The sequence below is a fragment of the Salvia splendens genome, chromosome 22 (assembly GCF_004379255.2).
Source record: "Salvia splendens isolate huo1 chromosome 22, SspV2, whole genome shotgun sequence".
In the NCBI taxonomy this organism is placed as follows: Eukaryota; Viridiplantae; Streptophyta; class Magnoliopsida; order Lamiales; family Lamiaceae; genus Salvia; species Salvia splendens.
This window is the reverse complement of record NC_056053.1, coordinates 5,111,484-5,132,857: the sequence shown is the minus strand read 5'-3', so window position 1 is coordinate 5,132,857 and position 21,374 is coordinate 5,111,484. Positions and strand designations below refer to the sequence as shown.

General features: G+C 37.7%; 3 protein-coding genes across 4 annotated transcripts; 1 reads left to right on the top strand and 2 right to left on the bottom strand.

The window, feature by feature from the left end:
* The first annotated feature begins 7,747 nt into the window (after positions 1-7,747).
* On the top strand, positions 7,748-11,958 carry LOC121787211 (2,3-bisphosphoglycerate-independent phosphoglycerate mutase). 2 transcript variants are annotated; one of them, XM_042185890.1, is made up of 10 exons: positions 7,748-7,858; positions 8,006-8,175; positions 8,417-8,544; positions 9,071-9,221; positions 9,429-9,632; positions 9,997-10,421; positions 10,582-10,774; positions 10,883-10,978; positions 11,293-11,448; positions 11,533-11,958. In XM_042185890.1, exons 2-10 carry the CDS (start codon positions 8,014-8,016, stop codon positions 11,695-11,697), a joined length of 1,680 nt encoding a protein of 559 aa, XP_042041824.1. In that variant the 5' UTR covers positions 7,748-7,858; positions 8,006-8,013; the 3' UTR covers positions 11,698-11,958. The 2 variants fall into 2 exon arrangements, with proteins under 2 accessions (XP_042041824.1, XP_042041823.1); XM_042185889.1 differs by having other exon boundaries at positions 7,756-7,858; positions 8,003-8,175.
* Positions 11,959-11,963: 5 nt separating this feature from the next.
* LOC121787212 (oxygen-evolving enhancer protein 2-1, chloroplastic-like) lies at positions 11,964-13,586 on the bottom strand. Its single transcript, XM_042185891.1, has 4 exons — positions 13,201-13,586; positions 12,547-12,779; positions 12,427-12,477; positions 11,964-12,345 (listed from the first exon to the last, which is right to left on the bottom strand). The coding sequence occupies exons 1-4, from the start codon at positions 13,448-13,450 to the stop codon at positions 12,085-12,087; spliced, it is 795 nt and encodes a 264-aa protein (XP_042041825.1). The 5' UTR covers positions 13,451-13,586; the 3' UTR covers positions 11,964-12,084.
* Positions 13,587-14,056: 470 nt separating this feature from the next.
* LOC121787758 (DEAD-box ATP-dependent RNA helicase 53, mitochondrial-like) lies at positions 14,057-18,242 on the bottom strand. The gene is made up of 8 exons (XM_042186598.1): positions 17,689-18,242; positions 17,201-17,328; positions 16,708-17,119; positions 16,474-16,572; positions 16,108-16,332; positions 15,420-15,581; positions 14,693-15,168; positions 14,057-14,322 (listed from the first exon to the last, which is right to left on the bottom strand). The coding sequence occupies exons 1-7, from the start codon at positions 18,055-18,057 to the stop codon at positions 14,704-14,706; spliced, it is 1,860 nt and encodes a 619-aa protein (XP_042042532.1). The 5' UTR covers positions 18,058-18,242; the 3' UTR covers positions 14,057-14,322; positions 14,693-14,703.
* Between the last annotated feature and the right edge of the window lie 3,132 nt (positions 18,243-21,374).

The following is a 21,374-nucleotide window of genomic DNA, read 5'->3' as shown; positions in this document are numbered from 1 at the left end:
GTTTTGGTATAATAGTATATTATAATAAATAACGTAATGATAAGAAAATATAATAACCAGTATTAGTAGTACAAAATCAAAATTGTGTTTTTGCTGTTGTTGTATGAACCTATTAATCGTATGGGAGGTAGGGTTTATTAATTTCTAAGTATTAGCATATGAACTTTCTAAGTTTTGAAATTCCAGGATGGTGATGCAAGGTTTATTGTTGGTATTAGATTGTGTAATATGTAAGTTTGAATTGTTTGTCTGAAGTTGCATTGTTATATTGCACGATTCTCTCACTAAATTGTCGTTCAAATGCAAAGATATATAGGTAAGTGTACCTATTCGATCATGAAACAGAATGCAAGATGATATAATTTATCAATGCTATCAGTTTTTTAGTTAAGCTTAATTATCAAACCTAACAATGGATGCATGTAGTAACAAGTGCAAACACAGTGATAAAATGACTTCACAAAGTAGGGAACATGTCATACACAATCCTCATAAGGTTCAATACGATAACATACCAAAGTACTTCACAGTGATGAAACAACTTCACATGTTCATAAGGTTCAATACGATAACAACTACAAAAGACTAGAGTTGCGGCGAAACATATACTATCACCGGATGTAAATGCATCCACAACTCATAACGGCCTAACAAACCAAAGTACTTTCCTCCTTTTAAAGAGTTTGAGGTTAAACATACCAAATTGTCACGCCCGCATTTTCTAAGGATAGAAAACACGGTTGATCGCGACTAGTGGATGATTAAAGAAGCGGAGAAGAAAGGGGAAAACAACACAACTCGACCAAAGCTCGAAACAAATGGGAATAGCTCGAATAAAATCAGAGTATCTCAACAATCAACAACTCAAAAATGAATACTATCTCAACGATACAAGAACTCAAAACAAGGACAACTACTTAGCGGAAGCATTTGAGAGAAGGAATATGCCACGTGTGAAGATATGACACATTCTACACACTTAAATTTCTTCAACGGTCTTGCTCAACACCCACCGCACCCGTCACGCTCAACCTGCACATTTTTAAAAATAAATGCATGGTTGAGTACTTGATGCACTCAGTGGACTCATGCCGAAAATATTTTATAAAAAGTATTTATCATGCCACCATTGAGTAACCTTGGGGTTATAACTTTAGAAATCGCCCAAGACACTAAAATCATTTCCATCGTAAAACTCGTGACTGCGCAGTCATTTTCCCATAGATGTCTACCATATCTGATCCATTGATGACAAGGAATGTGGCCACATTCCAAGTCACTAGACTGGCCGACCCAAAAGACGGCTCATGATCTCCATAGGCGTACACTAGCCTAAATAGGGACTCACTCCCTAGACAGACCCGAATTCGATTATCCATTGATGGCAAAAGCCACATCAGATAGGTTCCATAGATAAAACAAAACACGGCATGACAAATATTCATATTATTTTCACATAAAAATATACTTAGGGCATTGCCCTTATTTAAAAAGAAAGCTCATCTCAAACGCTTAACTCCTCAAACACTTTCTGGTTCCAACCGCAACAACGTGCACATGTTCACCCTTTTCGAAATATCATAATATGCAAAAATCAGACTTTTCAAAATAATTTAATTTAAAAACGATGCATGCATCCTCTGTGTGTGCTCAAATTATTCCTCGTTCTTTCACATAGATGAACACACATATTCTCGCACAATCAGTCCAACGCCTACTCAAAATTATTTAATTAGCCAAGCAGAAGTTACTAAATGCAAGCTAGCTACAAAGCAATTAAACAGAAACCTTCCAACCCATTGATTTAATCTAAGAGGCCCAACTCATGAAATTTAAGTGGCCTAATACATAAATGAAACTAGCAAAAGAAAAAGAAGGCAAAGTAATTAAAAGACTAAAGCTATACTCCTTGCCATACACGTATCCTCCCTACCCAACACTTGTATATGTATTACTAGTATAAATCCGACTCCACTCATTTGCAAAAAGGAAAAAAAAAAAGAAAAAAAAAACACAGTTTACCCCCAAATCGTCTTCCCCAAAAATCATTCGCACAGTGACACTACTTCTCCATCCTCTCTCTATCTCAAACTTTCACACTCTGTGACTCTCTGAAACTAACGCTCCTCCGTCGAGAACTGCCATCGCCCAAATTCACGGTGCCCCTGACCCATCGGTCCACCAACTCCGCTGCGGTCAAACCGTCGCCGCCGCAGCCCGTCGTCGCCGCTGTTGTCGAGCAGCGCCGCCTCTCACAACAGATCCGTCCCTCTCGCCTTTATTTTGTTTTCCCACTCAAAACTAATCTTTTATTTATTCCATAGTTTAATTAAATTTCAGAATCTATAAACAATTGGCAAAAGATTTGATTCGAAGGGGCTAAAGTACTTCATCGAGAATTAAAGATTGGAGCTTCTTTTTTTAAGAGGATCGTCAATGGTTCCCCATCTACCCCATGTTGAGTTCGAGAAATGGCGAGTAAACTAGCCCCCCAGATGGGTACAGGCCCGTAAACTGCCAAGCCAGCAAGGAAACTAACCACCCCCAGATGGGTACAACAGGCCCGTAAACTGCCAAGCCAACAAGGGAACTAGCTACCCCGGATGGGCACAGGCCCATAACCTTGTTAGGCCCACATAGGAAATTAATCCCAGATTGCGCCTCGCATGGGTCGAACTCGTGTCCTCTAGGATGGAAGGTCTCTAAAAAGTTTCATAGTGTTGTATGAAATTCATGTGAGTGAACTACCGTGAATCATGAATTATGCCACAAAAATTGAGGGGAAAAGGCTATACCTATTCGTTCAAGGAATGAACTTAAATGTGCAGGGAGAAAACTTGATGAAACTCACGGCTACCCTACTCCAGATGTGATGAAAAATTTGTGGGACGGTTTGGGTGTATATATTCACATATAAATTGTAGATTTGAAACTGATATGGAGTAGTTGAGATATATATGAGCTACACGTTTGGATATGGAATTGAGAATTTATCCCTCTTTTTCAGGGTGGTGGAGAGATTTGAGATAACTACCGTGGATTTGAAATTGAAGAGTGATAGATATCCTTAGATTACAATTAAGAGGGCTAATTTTGAGCTCAAAGAAGGAAGAATTAAAAAGGTTTTGGGCTCATAACAAGCGGGTTCCTAATTGATAGTAAAAGAATAATTGTTTGGCCCAAAAAGTGAAATACTTCTCTCGACAAATAAATAAAGGCGAAAAAATTTTTCAGATGCACAAACGATGTCACTACGAGAACAAATAAAAATGGAAGAAAAAGTTGGGGGTTTACACAAATAAAATAACTCCATCGAGTTCGACAAAAAATCAGTAGCTAACTTAGGAATATTGGTCAGCAATGTTCCTTAGAGCATTCTATCAGTTTCCAAAAGATCACAGACAAAGGCCGCACGAGCAGTCTCATGCAATCCCCGAAAGAGGTCAAGAAGTTCGGGTTCTTTCACAAGCTTCTTTGAAATATAGAACTGTTGTTTCAATGTTAGGCCCGGAATACCTTTCATTTGATCAAACACTCCGGTCCTCTTGGTACTAAGATCAAACTCGTATCCAATCCTGGCTGAGATCTATTTAAGCCGCTCATTTGTGTCAGTGTGTATCTGACCCATGAGAGTAAGGACTCCATCCATCTTGTCCTCTATTTTTTCGTTTCTTGAGAACTTTCTTCGGCATCTTCGTTCCTGCGCCAGAGCCAGAACCGGATTCTCTTTCTGCTACGGCCCCTGTCCCTGGCCCTGCACCAGACACAGTCGCACCACCCTCCGTAACAGACTGGCTCTCATCTACCATCTCGGGGAGAACCCCATCGGGGAATAGCTCTTCGAATGTCATTGGGTGGGATGTACCATCATCGTCAGGGGAGACCTCTTTATTACCATAGATCTTTCCAACTGTAGCCCCAACGTCTACACCCCGTTCACCATCAGCACGATCCACTCCGAATATCTCCTTCCAGTCTTCAAATTGTGGCCACGACTTGTTCCTCATGTACCTTACATTGTTGTCTTTCTAGCAAAAATTGAAAGTGAAAAGCAAAGGTGTAATTAACAGCAGCAACAATGCTAAGGTAATCTATTTATAAATATGTAGACAACTAGATAAAATGATGATGAGAGATGCAAGCATTACTCAGTTTGTAGATAGATAGTTGAAGGAATGGTAGTGAAATTCAAACAAATACTCATTGAAATTATCGACATTATGACAAACCTTAACGAATTGTGCCCACGACTCATCATCACATTCTATTTTGTAATTACCGTCCGAATTGAACCCAATAACACTGTGGTTAAGCATCATCTTTAGAGAACCATAATTTCTCTTCCACGTTGTTATCTTCGAATTGATGTGCGGGTGAGGCAAGATATCCGTCTTCGGAAATTCACGCTTGATCGCCTCCCTCGCCCGTACAAGATATCCTGATCGGAAACCGTTATCGGACTTCCAGTCGTTGGCTGCCAGTTCCTTCAACGTGGCCATTAGGATCTCTTCCTCGCGAACACTCCAAACGCGCCTCGACCTGTCTGATTTCACGTTTTTGTTCGTACCCAAATCGTTGCTACCTACAATCTTATATTAGCGACAATGAACACAACAATTAAGATCGATGAGTTTGAAATTTATAGCAACCAAAACTGAGGTAATACACAATTACCCTCTGGTACAGGGCTACCATCTTCCTCGCTAACTCCTAGCCGCTGAGAGGCCATTCGAAAAGTTGATTTCAAGGGTTTGCGCACGGATACTACACCAAAAACATTTTCAATCAAACTACACAAATGCATCTTGTTGAGGACTTTATTATTAATCAAACTACAAGACCTAAATTCTCTAAATTGGAGATGAATAATGTGTTAACAATGAGTTTCTTTTAATTTCTACAAGTTCAGATTAACCGGAATAAAGCATCAAAACATAATATGAAGCAGGGGTCCGCAAATGATAACTACACACCACATAATCACGTCTCTTCCAACTTTCCGATGATTGCAAAAACAAGAAAAGTTACTGGTGTAGATCTTCCCAACTCCGACGATTTGTATATGATTTGCTAGATGTTAATCGAATCCACGCATCTCCTACCGACATGAATTTGATAGAGGCGCGCAGCTATTCAATTTGGGCGCCATTTTGATTTGGCTGTGAATAACATAGAGTTTCGAAAGGACAAAATGGTCAATACAAAATGTGTATGAGGGCATATTTGTCAATCAGTGTTGCTATCATGGTTTTGTATTAGCCCAACCAAAAACCAAATAAGTTATATGATTTGCACTATCAGGACAAACAAACATCCGAGTGAGATATGGATATATCAGCACTATCATGTAAAACCCTATTCAACTATCCTATCATACATAATACTCTCATACCAATAAAACGCACCCTTATCATATTGAGTTATAGACGCTTTATGAATTCTTGGTACTACGCTTCAAGAAAGCTTGAAGAACATCATTTACATTTAGGGTGTGTTTGAATTGAAGTTTATATTTCATTTAGATAAGAACACAATCATTTTGTAGAAATGTTTTTCTTGGTTTACCATTTTTATTTGTGGTGTTTGAATTGATGGTATGTTATCTATAATCTTTAATATCACATGTCTGGTTTGTTATATAAAGTCACACTATAGTAGGAAATTCCAAAACTATCCTCTGTCTTTTTCAATATGTCCAAGATTGAGGGCTATATTAGTAAATTTCATGTGATTTAAGATTGATATAGTGCTGCAAATATTACTATCACTCAATTTTTCATGATAATAAAACACTCTTTTTCAGCTTTAATCCAACGGACCCTTGCCCATTAAACGGGCCACACAGAAAATTTAAACAACATATCAAACACTAGATTGGAACATTAAATATACTTTAAATGTGCCTATCTACCAATTCAAACACACCATGAAAATACAAAACTGCTGAAAAATTCCCCCAAGCACCAACACAGAAAACACCATTAAAAACAAAAGCTTTAAGGAATTTGATATATGAAATGAACCAAGTTTCCAATGCAACGTTTCTATGTAAACATTATGTTTCTAAAGCTTAGATCAAAAGAGATCCAAGCAATTTAAGAAGAATAGAGGCCCACGATACAGCTCCCACTCACACCAACAGACACATCATGGTAACTTGGTAAGGGTGCCAAAGTGTGAGTGACAAAAGTAGCAACATACGAATTTATAAGAGGAAAGAGATTGCAAGATTAAACGACTTTCTACTTTTGTAGTTTTGCTACATGCGTATTGTCTAAGAAAATGACATCTTTCTAGTGTGTAAAAACACTTTATGCTCACTATGCATCAACGAACTTCACGATATTCCAAGAATGGAGCAAACATATTTCTATACAAATGCTATACGGATAATATCAAACATGTCACTTTGCAAGAGACATTGATTTAGTCTTTTTTTTAATGTGAGTTTGACAAAGGTAACACCACTTTCAACATGTTTATTAATTGTACACATCGATTAGCTTAACTGGGGTTGGCAAATCGTGTGGATTGCGTCATTATCAGGTCTACCTGATAACGACCCAATACAATAAAACTTAATCCAAAACCCGACCTGTTAAGGAAACTGTCAATCTGAACACGAACCCGACCTACTACCCTCAAACCCAAACAAGACACGATATAATATGAGTTGACACGACACGATAACAACCCAAATCCGATATTACACAATTAAAACTTGATATTACACGATTAAACCTAATTTTTAAACATGATTTACAATATAAAAGTCCATTTTCCACGATTTAAACTTGATTAACAAGAAATTAAATAGCTAAAGTAAACATTATTTTAAAAATAATAATAATAATATTATTTCTTAATGGATTATCCGCATCTAACCCGAACCTGACTGAAAAATTTTGAGTTCTTAACAAGTCAATCTAATAAAGACATGAACCCAATAAGGTTTGACTCACACTCATTATTTTTGTGCATATTCGTGTCAGATCAATAATTTCGAGCCCAAGCTTAACCCATCAGATATCAACATTATTTCTATTTAATTTGAATAATTATCATAGCAAGATTAAATTAGTTGAATTATTGAGGCATGAAAAAGAGATTAGTATTTGTGAACAGATGATCCATGGTGGTGTGATTTAGCACGCGAGAATAAGCAGTTATAGCCACGCGAGCTATTAAAACAAACTACTCAAAGATTCTCTAATTGCCACTAATTCTAAAAGCTTAAAATAATAACGCAAGCATATTGTTACTAATTCATTCCTTACTTTATTTTTACATATTAATTATTTTTTTATGTTTGGAAAAGTATAAGTGGCTTCAGTTTTTCTGTTGCAATTGTACCAATTTGAAAAACAATTAGATTAGTGGACTTCTTACAAAAAGAATTTCGTTTTACTATAAATAATTTTTTATTACACGAAATATTTATAAACGAATAAAGATAAAGTCGTTCAATCTAGTGATGTACAACTATCCTCTTTAAATTTAAGGCTCAAAATAATGAATCAACATAATGGATTTTAAAAAAAAGCAAATATATTCGATAATTACAATAAACTTATCATAAACGAATCAAGATTTAAATTATACTACCTAATAAGTATATATCATCTTTTTTAGTTGGTAATTTGCATTAGTTTTTGAAGAGTACCTTTTTCACTTATTTCACAAGATCATTAATTTTTAAAATTTGGCATATTCCCTAAAGATCTCGATTAAACAATTAAATAAAATAAAAAATCCCACCCACCCCACGTTTAGTATATAAATACAACTTCAGATCACAAAGCTCCTTAATTTTCTCTCCCAAACCTAATTTTTTCACAGAATTTTGTCAATTAACTTTGTAAGTTGCTGAATCTGGTATTCACATAGTTATGGTTGCATGCGTGTGATTATTTTAATTCATGCAAATCGTAATCTTTTATGTTCTAGATCTGAAATTGTTTGCCTCAGCTTGTAAAGATTTGATTTTTATTTGAAATTTCAGCAGAAATCGAGATGGGTAGCTCTGGATTCTCATGGAAATTGAACGACCACCCCAAACTTCCCAAGGGGAAAACCGTAGCAATGGTGGTTTTGGATGGGTGGGGCGAGGCCCAAGCCAATCAATACAACTGCATCCACATCGCCGAAACTCCAACCATGGATTCACTTAAAACGGTAGCACCTTTATCTGTTTCCCTTTGATTTGTTATGTTTTTACAGTTTTTGACAATCGATCTTCAATGGGCTAATGGATCTGTAGCTGTTTTTGCTGTTGCGGTTGTTTGGATGTGTGTGTGTTTGATTTTTTGGAAGGAATTTGGATTGATGTTTTGTTGTTTGGATGTGTGTGTGTGTGTTGATTTTTTGGAAGGATTTTGGATTGAGATTTTGTTGTTTGTGGGTTTGTTTGATGAAGGGTGCCCCTGAAAAATGGAGATTGGTGAAGGCCCACGGTAAGGCTGTGGGGCTGCCCACAGATGATGACATGGGTAATAGTGAGGTTGGACACAATGCTCTTGGTGCTGGCAGGATTTTTGCACAAGGGTGAGTTTTATTTTGTTTAGTTGTTTGTTGGAAAGTTAATGCCTTGAAATCAAGAGATTTGAACTTGGAAATTGGAGTTCCAAAATAGATGATGAATTGTGCAGCTAGTTTCTGTTTTTTCAGTCTGCAAATAATTCTTTTCCTATTTTAAAATGTATGGAGATTTATATGTTGGCAAATTTTTCAGAGCTCAAAGCTACCTAAGCTAGTGGATAAGTAGAAAAACCTGTTAAATATTTGCTTGTTAATATTGTCAAGTCCAAGAATCATGTGATGGCGTTGTAGGCAACTATAGTAGTAACAAATTTTAGGAATCAGCTTTGGGTGCTTTCTTTTGCCTATCTTGTTTCTTTTTGTTTTTATACTCTTTTTGTTGCACTATTGTCAAAAGAGAATAAGCCATTTTTCTTGTCCTCACAGGCATGATGTATAGATATAAACTAAAAGGCCTTAAAGTTTTGCACATTGGGTTATGTACTTTAACATGATATTATCTTAATCTTCATTTTTGTGTTTCTTGCTGTAGTGCTAAGCTTGTTGATAGTGCTCTTGAAACTGGGAAGATTTATGATGGGGAAGGTTTTAATTACATCAAAGAATCCTTTGCAACTGGAACACTTCACCTCATTGGATTATTGAGTGATGGTGGTGTCCACTCTCGGATCGATCAATTGCAGGTATCTTAGTTCTATAACTTTCAGAATAACAACGAATCCGATAGCAGCAATGAATTTTTTAAATATTCTTTGGTTATATGCTTCACTCTTCCTTATTTTTTAACTTTGTGGGCCTTTTCTTTCTTGCAAGTCTTTGTTGTGTAAATATGTATTTTATCTGTATAAACACAAGGTATCTAATGGTGCAATGCGTATGATGAACTGCAGTTGTTGCTGAAAGGTGCCAGTGAGCGTGGTGCTAAAAGAATCCGTGTTCATATCCTCACTGATGGACGTGATTGTTTGGATGGATCCAGTGTTGGCTTTGTTGAAACTCTAGAAAATGATCTTGTGAAGCTTCGTGAGAAGGGTATTGATGCCCAGATTGCATCTGGTGGAGGTCGCATGTATGTCACCATGGACCGATATGAAGTAAGTAGTCCATCATTATTATTTTATTCTAAAACGTACAGATATATTTTTGTTTTCATGCTGGAGAGAATGCTTGACTCTAGGTTTAGTATTGGCGGTCTTCCATTTTAGCCATGCTAAGTTAGCTGACATGGGTTATCTAGTGTCCGTTGATTTCATGCTTTGTGTGTGTTCCCGGAAATATATCTAGTGGTGATAACGTCTAACATTTTCGGCTAGGATGTAATGGAATTTGTTAAAGGCATGAAATTAATCAATCATTTCTTTCGAACTTGAAATATTTTTGTGCCACATTGGCCAATTTCCCTCTCAATGACTCATTATGTATTCCTGATGGCACCAATGTCTTTCTTGATGCTGGCAGAACGACTGGGAAGTTGTCAAGAGAGGATGGGATGCCCAAGTGCTTGGAGAAGCCCCATATAAGTTTAAGAATGCAGTTGAAGCTGTCAAGAAGCTGAGAGAGATCCCTAACATAAGTGATCAATACTTGCCCCCTTTTGTTATTGTTGATGATAGTGAGAAGTCCGTTGGGCCTATTGTTGATGGTGATGCTGTTGTTACCTTGAACTTCCGGGCTGATCGCATGGTCATGCTTGCTTCGGCACTTGAGTATGAGAAGTTTGACAAATTTGACAGAGTTCGTTTCCCTAAAATTCGCTACGCTGGAATGCTCCAGTATGATGGTGAACTCAAACTTCCAAACAAGTACCTTGTTTCTCCTCCAGAGATCGACAGAACCTCTGGAGAATATTTGGTGAAAAACGGTGTCCGTACTTTCGCTTGCAGGTAAGTCTAGCAAATCTTTATTTTACAGAAATATCAGTTACTTTCTGTGTCCATATCAACAGTTGGTCACAATTTGAGTGAAAAAAATGAAGCTTTCACGTTTATAAGACTTGTATGCCTGGGCTTAGTTGGGATAAACGTTTTCCATGGTGTTTTGCAGTGAAACGGTTAAGTTTGGTCATGTCACCTTCTTCTGGAATGGAAACCGCTCAGGATACTTCGACAACAAACTGGAAGAATACGTTGAAATCCCAAGTGATAGTGGTATCACATTCAACGTCCAGCCCAAGATGAAAGCCTTGGAAATTGGTGAGAAGGCGAGAGATGCCATTCTTAGCCGCAAATGGGACCAGGTAACCCAACAATACCTCGTTCTTGCCACCCCCTCCTCAGCACAAAAGCATCTCTTTGTATAAGTAACAACTTAGTTGTTGATGATTTTCATTTTCCTTCTCTAAAAGGTACGTGTCAACCTACCTAACAGTGATATGGTGGGACACACTGGTGATATCAATGCAACAATCGTGGCTTGTAAGGCTGCTGATCAAGCCGTCAAGGTAAATACTAGTAATTCATAAGCTGTTACTCTTTCGTTCTGCATTTCCAGCACACGAAATTTGTCATATGAACCAAAACAAATCCAAAATAATTACAAAGATGATCTATGTTCGGCATAATAGTAGTTTGTTTAAATCGTGTGGTAAATCAAGGAGTTGGAGTTTTAGGAATACAAGTTCTGCAAATTTTGTATTTGTTTCAATGTAATGAAGGCTCTTATTGACTCTACGCTAACAATCGACCAGCTCATAACCGTTTTTTACTACATCAAACATCAGCTGGGATAATTTGCTGATCTTTTGAATTGGTTTAGATGATTCTCGATGCAATTGAGCAAGTTGGTGGAATCTATGTCGTTACTGCTGACCATGGCAACGCTGAGGATATGGTGAAGAGAAACAAGAAAGGTGAACCTCTACTCGACAAGAATGGCAACATTCAAATCCTTACTTCTCACACCCTCGAACCTGTAAGTATCATTTATCCTTGGTTTTGAGTTAGTCACAAATGAAGTCATTTCCTAATACATACACATTGCCTAATTCTGCTACAGGTTCCTGTTGCAATTGGTGGCCCTGGGCTGGCACCCGGTGTCAGATTCCGCACTGACGTGCCCACCGGCGGACTGGCTAACGTGGCTGCTACCGTCATGAACTTGCACGGGTTTGAGGCCCCTAGTGACTATGAGACCACCCTCATCGAGGTCGTTGACAAGTAGACGAGCCGGAGAGCCGATCACGCCCTTGATTTTTGAGTCTTTTTCCTTCTTTTTTGGCAGTAGAAGATGTGAGAGTATTACACAGTCCTTCAATGTGTCCCAATAAATAACTTTGCTAGGATTTTATTCACTTCCTAGAATTCTTGATTTGTGACTTGAAACATCCAGCAGTTTCTGCTTGAGATTTTCATTGTTCTCAATCAGTATCTATTTCAAGAATTCAGTTTGTCATTTATCAATCAAGACTTGATTTTTCTACAATTCTGTTTGGCTCATGATTGAAAAATTCCATTGCAAGAAACCTTAAACAAAATACTTGATGGAGATCAAACTATCATACAGTTTTTTTATCAAGTATGGCATTAGATACAAAATATAGAGAATCAATCAAGCAACACTGAAAGAAGTTGCTGCACTCTCCACAAACTTCTTTGCACCCTTGAACCATCTCTTGTCCCCGGCTTGAGCCTTGCAGATGTAGAGCTTACCGTCCTTGACAGTGGCCGTGATCAGCTGGTGCTTCCCCCCCTCGTCTCCGTCAGCAGTCCTAGTCAGCACAGACAAGAAGTAGTACTTGGTTCCATCCACCACCGGAGTTGCAGTCTCCAGCAAGTTAGCGGTCGCCACCGCCCCAGAGTCGAATCCACCCTACAAATCCCCAAGTGAATTCATCATCAACATTTTAATTTTTAGGAATACATCACATTTTAATTTGAAAGATGTGATTACCTCAGAGTCAGTTTTGCCAAAGTAGGCCTGCTTCCCCAGCAAGTAGTCAACCTGCAAGAAATTTACATATGTTGAGAAATTTTAGGAACAAAGGAAGGTTTCCGGGTTAGGGATAGTTACTTGAGATAGGAACTCCTCAGGGGAGCCGTAGTCGGTGATGGTTTTCTTGTCAGTTGGGTTGACGGTGACGGTGAGGTTGGTGCTGATATCAAAGTTGTCCTCGTACCGGAGGACTGTGCCCGGGAACTCGATCTCGCTGCTAGGGTTCCATTTTGCAGGGACTAACACCTTGAATCCGTTTCCGGTGTAGGGTTTAAAGTCTGTGTTTGCCTTTGCCTTGCCAAACACATTTGCTGCACCAATTTTCCATCATTTCTTCCGTTTTATTCATAACAACGATTACTTTTCACTAGCAAACTCGAAATTTTCTCAAACACAACTTGAAAGATCTCTCGCACCACAACAAAGTCTGATTAATGCCCGAGGCCAAATGTCACATATCACTCAAGTTTTGGACAAACTTTAGTTATATAATAAAAACGGTAGAAATTAGTCACACACCCCCTACGTGATCATTACCAAGTCTAATGTGGGACAAGAATGAGATCTATATCGACTTGGATCTGTTCTGATACTATGTAGGAATGAACCACTCGCTCTCTTAAAAGGCCTTATAAGTCACCAGTAATATATAGATGAGACATAATCATTACCAAATAGATACGAAACAAAAATGAATAGTACTAATGTAGATAGATAGAATAGAAGTGATACCGGCTTCTCCGTAAACAGCCTCAGCAGGTGAGACCTTGGAGGCGACAGCAGCAGCTCCAATGAGGACGGTGAGGGCCAACCTCCTCGAGACGGCGGCGCCGGAGTCGGATTCTTGATTCTCAGGCTGCTTCTGGGCTCTGCAGACAAGCTGCTGGGCTGGCTTCAGAGAGGGAGAGTAGCGGTTAGAAGTGGTTCTTGCTGAGGTGGAGAGAGCTGCATGGTGGTGCAAGAAGCATGCAGTTGATGCCATTTCCTATTTACTTCTGTTTTTTTTTTCTTTCTGATCAAAGACGCACACAACCTCCTCTTCTTGACTAATTGATAGGTTGAGAAAGATTTTGATGAGTTGAGTGTGTGATGTGTGAGTGGTGGAGTGTTGATTTTTTGGATGAGATTTTGTGATGGAGGGATAAGGTTGTGGTGGTCTTCTTGATGCCAACTCTTCTTCATATCTCCACCTAGGATGCATGTGGGGCCCATGTATTATAATTATACTTCATCTTCTCACTATTGCAAATGTTTTGGAATTTTCTACTTTTGTTTGCTTCTTCCCAAAATTTGAAGTACTATTTTTTTTGGTTCAACTAACATAGGAACTTGCTTTTGTCATTTTACACCAATCTCTTAAAATTTAAGTAAAAGTAATTAGACACAAATGTGTGATTTGTATATTTCCAAAGAGACAACAACTGCATCTTAGGGGATAAAAAAGGCACTGCAAGATTGATCTCTGCATCATTATTGAGAAAAGATTATGACAATAAATATTTAGATTATATAATTGCACATATGTTTGTCAGTTGAGGCAGCATGAGTCCTATTGCCGTTTTACACATATGAGCATTATTATGTCGGATGATGTTCAATAAGCCATTCCTTCATAAAGAATCTAAAGCAAAAATTGTCGATCCAAAGCTTTGACATCAGCAACTATGAACACTAGCAACTAACAAGACAGTAGTAACATATGGCATATTATTACAAGTCTTAAGCAGCAGCAGAAGAGCGACGAAGATAATCCCTGCATCTTCCTCCAAAAGGTTTAAGGATCCTAGACGACTCACGAGCTTTGCTCCCAGAAGGTATTCTTTTTCCATCCTTGCCTTTGCTGCTACGATAATGCTGTCAAAGCCGAGAGTTAGGTAGAGTAGACAAAAATTATCAGTAGCAATGCGAAAGGCATAAGTTACTTTAGGTAGTAGAGATAGCATTTCAAATAGGTTGAGTATTCAGCTCAACTCAACTCACTTACACAACACAATATATAAGTATGCACAAGTAATTGAACCTCCTGATCTTGTGTAGATTTGATACAAGAAATGATTGCTGCATGCGAACTGACAAATGCCAAGTAGTCAACAGTGATAACCTTTTGTGAAACATTAAGGATGTAGGCTTAGGATTTTCATACTACTGGATACTATATCACAACTATAACTCATCATGGAGCACCACAATTTCATGAAACACCACATAGGCAAAGGGGAATTACCATTGATATCTTTAGAATTCATCATCATTGCTATAACCACCACCAAAGCGCCCAGAACTCTTTCCAGATCCACTGGATCGATCAGAACCAAAACCAAAACCACCCGAGCGACGCGAATCATTGTTTCTAACTGGACCACCGAGGCCACCAAAACCATCCGAGCGGCCAGAGCCCCCGAAGTCCCCAAAACCACCTGACCGGCTAGAGCCAAAACCACTGGATTTTCCTGAACCCTGTCCCCCAAATCCACCACCCGAACCAAAACGACCGCTTCCTGAACCTCCATATCCACCAGAAGAACCAGAATATCCACCAGATCGACCACCCCTTAAATCTCCAAAACCACCAGAACGCCCAAAACCTGAATCCCCAAATCGACCATTTCCCCTGCTGCTTCCACCAAAACCAGAACGACCACCCTGATCCATGGAACTATACATGCTCAAAGCATCATCTCCAACAGCTATCTTCGGGAGCTAAAAAACCAGGAAAGTTTCAATAGATTTAGCTAAAAAATTGGAAGAGCATGAAAACATGACATAATATGCAGCCGGCAGTCACATACTTAGACTGATTTACAGTTCTTTCAAATAGACACGGTTGTATTATACATACACAATATATAGCATTTATAAGAACAAACTAGAAGGCAAAATTGTCAAAAATATCAGTGCACACACATGAACATTACAGAAATGCTTAAGAAAAACATTGATTGAGAGCTTACCTCTATAAAACGACATCCAACTTCACGCTCAATAGATTTAATTTCCCTATATTGGTGGTCTGAATAAATAAGAACCGCACTACCTTTCTTCCCAGCACGGCCAGTTCGTCCAGACCGATGAACAAAAATCTCAGAAGAGTTGGGAAGTTCATAATGCACCACCTAAGCAGAACAAAGCTTGTCAGATAATGTCAAGAAAACATAATAGAAGCATGCACAGATCCTAGTTATATAAAAAACAACAGTTTTTAAGAATTTAGTGATTATTGACTTGACTTAGAATCAAACGAGTGTATGAGTTGAACTTACTCAAGAAGTAATAATCCACTCAACACAAAAATATTGTTGATGAATCAAGCAAGAAGTTTATGTGAGGTGAGATCTCACTTTAAAATATAGCATCATGTTTGGCCAATTTCATTTAATACTATTAAAGATCCAACACATATCAAATCTAAAAACGGAAAAGCAGGGTCTTTATTCCAAGTGAGTGAAAACATAATATAACATAAATACAGAGGAAGCAGGATATTATTTACACACTCCAGTAGTCTATCAATAATTTCTTTATGTTTTAACAAAAAATAGGAAAATAGCAAGATAGCTCATCCAATGGACCAATGGTGTATCAATTATCATATTGACCAGTATATAAATAACACATGAACAAGATAATTCAAGAACATACAAGATCCACATTTGGCACATCAAGTCCACGGGCAGCTACATCAGTGGCCACTAAAATATTGATCCTTCCCTCACGGAAAGCAGACAGAGTTCTTTCCCTCTGGTTCTGTGTTATGTCCCCATGCAAAGGTTCACATTTAAAATTTCTTTGCATAGCATATGCCAATCTATCAGCATCACGCTTCGTCTGAGTAAACACAATACATTTACCTCCTTTTGCATGTTCCTGATAAAAAAAATTGGTTGTACTGCTTAGCTCAGAGCATTGAACATTATGATAAGATACTGATACATATGATGAATTAATCTAGTAACAAGACTGGTGTACAATAAACATGTAAAGAAGACTTAAATGGAAGATTCATACAGTTATCAGAGGTCCAAGTATAGCTGGTTTCTGCCGCATATCTGAAACAATGGAATATAAGGAAATCCCATCTGCTAATTTCTGATCAGATTCTCCAACCTGCAGAACATAGTTGACAACAGATTTCATATTAGATGATCAACTCAAAATGATGCTTGTTGCATGGAAACAGCTAAATAAATAAGATCGCATAAAAGGATTAAAAGTCAATAAACACAGAAACTGGACTCGTACAAGGTCAACGGTAACAGGGCTTTTCAGAAACTTCTGGGTAAGTTTCAGTATCCAATTTGGCATAGTAGCTGAAAACATCATTGTCTGATGTTTCTGCTTTATGAAGCTCAGGATCATCTCAACATCTTCTGCGAATCCAACGTTAAGCATCTGATCTGCTTCATCAAGGACAACAAACTGCACCTCTGACAGGTTCAAGGAACCACGCTTAATCAAATCAATGATGCGGCCAGGAGTTCCAACCACCACATCAACACCACGGTCAAGAGTGCTCATCTGGCGGGATATCGGAACACCCCCATAGACACAAAGTGTGTCTAACTCTGTGGCGGACTCTGCAAATTCTTTGTCAACCTGTCGAGCAAGTTCTCTTGTTGGAGCCATGACAAGGGCCAACGGATTCCTTCCCTGTCTGAACAATAAAAGCAAGAAGAAATTATTAGCCTAATAAAACAACCCCAATTGATTACTTAAGAATAAGTTATATACTTACCCGTGCTTCTTATTGAACTTAATAATTTTATCCATGATGGGAATCCCAAAAGCCAGGGTCTTCCCTGTTCCAGTTCGTGCCCGCCCTATCATATCACGGCCCATCATGGCAGGCTCCAGCACTGCCCTCTAAAGTTAGAAGAAATCAAATTATCAAAAAAGTGGGAATATAGAAACGAAAAAAGTAAATAATTTCAATAGGTGATAACACAATTCCCGAATGTCCTCACATTCCCTTCAACACATTGATAGTATCATAATTAAACAGACACCTTTTTAGCTCAACAATTCAATTCATTGTTTCCTTTTTAACTTCAATTAGAACTCGATTCAACTCACATAATTGTTAGCTCTTGAAATGACGAAACAATTCACCTAATTTTATATAACAGTGTCAATCCCTAATCAGCTTCAACAAGCTATAAGATAATTAAACACTAGCACACAGTATTCAAAACATTTAACGATTTATGCATTCTAGATTGATACCTGAATCGGGAAAAGCTTCTCGATTCCCCTATTCTTCAAAGCCGATACAATCTGCGGAGAAATATCAAGCTTGGCGATCTCGAGCCCTTCATCCGTGGGCCCGCTCGAGGCCTTCTCCGTATCAGAATAATCCGCCATAGCAAAGGCTGCCCGCAGAGGCTGCCCCGAATGGAAACCCCTCGCTGATCCTACGCATGGATAAGCTGTAGGAAGGCTCGAACCAGCTGCGCAGGAGTGAATCCGTGCACCAAAAACCGCATTCGACGTAGCTGATTGCGGATGGACGGAAATGAAACGGCTGGCGGCGGTGAGAGCCAGCGTCCTCAAGTAAGATCGAGAAGATCTCCTAATTAGAAGAAGGCTGCCCATTTTCTCCGAATGTTTCTGTGGAAATTTGGGTTGTGGTGAAGAGGGGGACGGAGATTAAACCCTAGGGTTTTGGTTAGGGTTTATCGAGGACTACAGAGATCTGAGAGGAGAGTGAGAGAGTACTGAAATATGAATGGCGGTTGAGTGTTTTGGGGGTTAGGGTTTTAGATATTTTCATTACAATTGAATAAATTTTGGTGCATTTAATGGTTTATAATTGTCTAGTTATAATTGTTAGAGAATAGAGGGAGTATTATTTACTTAGTATAATAGTACGTATCACTTCTTTTTCTTACTATGTGTGTTTCAAATGATTCAGTTTTGAAAAATGTTTTAACTTATTTATTTATTTTGTGAATGAAACAAGTTAAGCTAAAGTAAAGACAGGTACTATTTGTAAGCATATTTCAAAATATACAAGTAAGAAACTGTTATTAAATCATATTTTTATTAGGTTCGGGTTAGTCCAATAAAGATGTGATACAAAATCACATGTTTCAGATAAATCAGTGTCTTTTAATCACCACAAAATATAAACGGCATAGTAGATATCATATTGATTAGTTTCAAAAGCAATATAGACATGGTAGCAAAATATCATCAAACTCATGCTAAGAACATTAGACTGCGATAAAGAACATACTAAAGTACCTAAAGAAGACTAAACGGCATGCTCTAGTTTAGTATGCATCGGAACTATGTCATTTGGGTTATACCAATTCTAATTTCAAACATATTGGAACTTAAGAAACTCTACCTCTATCTATATGTTTACATTAGGAGGAGAATTATGACATAAAAGGAGTGTGTAGTAGAATTGCATCGCAAACTCCTCTATGAAAGTTGAATATGTGGATGCTTCTGCTGCAAAGGAATTGTTTATGGAACTTTATAATGTCTTTGAACGTGATTTCGAGTATTCCCTGGAGTATTACTTTATCTGTTTCCTCATAGTTGAGTTATAGTAGTATATGGTAACACTTTTTCTCACTCTTAATTTAGACTCTCTTACTCTACTCTCTCCACTTTATCTACTTTCTACTCTATCCTCTCTACTTTTTCCTCTCTTTTTTTATTTATCTACTTAACACACTAAACATCCATTTCTTAAACTCTGCACCGAATTTTTTTTCGTCAACTATGAGGGAACGGAGGAAATTCTATCTGTTGTGATAATTAAGGTGTTGTGGCAAACTCAATGGAACCACGAGCAACAAGCTCATAGAGATGAAGTACACTATGTTATAAGCCTGACAAATCCTTTCACAAAGAGCCTACCTGACAACACATTGAACGTCATGTGGAAGGAGAAGGATTGAGTGTTAGATACATTAATGACCAATGCATCATTTATGTATAACTGGTAGATTTTAGTAGTTGTGTATACTCGAACACATGATTTGAGTATAAGTGAAGATTTTAGCAGTTCTATATACTCGAAAGCATATTTTAGGTATAAAGTGGGAGATTGTTGGACTTAGTATACTGAATAACATATTTTGAGTGCTTTATACATGTAAAAACTTCATGTTCACTTTGAACCTTTTACTAGAAGAAATAATTTTATTGCATTGCTTGTTCATTTAAGTAATATAAGCAAATGAGTATAGATCTTTTGCAAATTAGTAAACAAGCAAGAGACAAATTGGGTTTGATAAAATATGGAGAAAAGCAAAGCTTTTAGATCCAACGTACAAGTCTCAGTCTTGATTCAATTAACTAAACCTATTATCTATTTCGTGTTCCAAGATTAAAAGGAAAGTCGCAACCCTAAAATAAGCCATCTCTTAGTGCACTTACACAAAAGATTAGATTATAACTATCAAAGTCTCCTCCTAATAGATTAGAATCTAACTTCTTTAGCTCATCATACCCAAGCCCCTCACAAAGGATCCCCTCTTGAGTGCAAATAATCTAAGTGATGATCGTTCCCTCTACCACGTAAAGCTAACTATCTCTTAACTAATTTAGCTAAACGAACATATTTCTTAAGTTGGCTAGACGAAAAAATAATAAAACACATAGAACAATCAAAACAATCACAATAGCTAGGTAAAAAGATTCAATTGCATAAACCAAAACTTAAACTCGTAGTCTTCACCAAAAACTCTATGTAAGTATTTAGCTACTCGTGTTCAACATTATTCAAGCAAATAATTGGTAAGAGACAATAAACACACGAACAACCAGAAGAATGAAGGTCACGGAGAAGAATTGGACGGATGGAAGTCTTCAACTTGGTGATCAAAGCCTTTTGGAAAATATGGACATTTTCCATTTTGGTTTGTCCCATAAAAATAACTCATTCTATGTTTAGTACGACCTTCGTCCAAGGTAGTTGGGACATTTCTTTTGGGCACGAGATTTAGGAAATTGATATGTTAAAGGTGTTAAAGTGGGGAGAATAAGTAAGAGATGAAATAAAATAACAGAGAAAATAAAGTAAGAGAGATGAAGAGAAACTAAAGTATGGGAGCATCTCCAATAAGAATAGCTCAGCCATAACCCAGCCACAAACTCCTCCTGCCACATCATCAGCACTAAAACTCCTCCTGCCACATCATCAGAACAAGCAACTGGACAAGCAATAGCCCAGTCACAATAAACAAAATTATTAAAAACAAATAATTAATAATCACACAAAATACGGAATTAAATTTACGACACATATACGGGAAAATTCAATAATTTCATTTAAATTAAAAAAAGTTCATTCAAAAAATTACATTATTAAAAAAAACCCCTCTTCCACCCACGAATTACGAAATTACAAAATTAAAAATTACAATCACGCAAATACGGAATTAAATTTACGACACAGATACGGGAAAATGCAATAATTCTATTTAAATTAAAAAAGTAAATTATAAAAAAATTACATAATTAAAAAAAATCCATCTTCCACACACGAATTACGGAATTACAAAATTTAAAATTACAATCATGCAAATACGGAATTAAATTTACGACAAAGATACGGGAAAATGCAATAATTTATTTAAATTAAAAAAAAGTAAATTATAAAAAAATTACATAATTAAAAAAAAAGTCTAGCCGATTCCGGGCCTACAATGGCGACTAGCGGATCGACTAGAGCCCGCGAATCGGCTAGAGCTCGCCGATCGGCTAGCCGTTTTGCCGCTCGCCGCCTACAATGGTTCGGCTAGCCGGTCCGCTAGCCGATCATTGGAGATGCTCTGAGAGAAGATAAAGTATTTGCCAAAAAGGAAATGACTCAACTACATTGGGACAAACCAAAAAGAAATACCACTCAACTACCTTATGACGGAGGGGGTAATTCATTTCTATTTAATGAG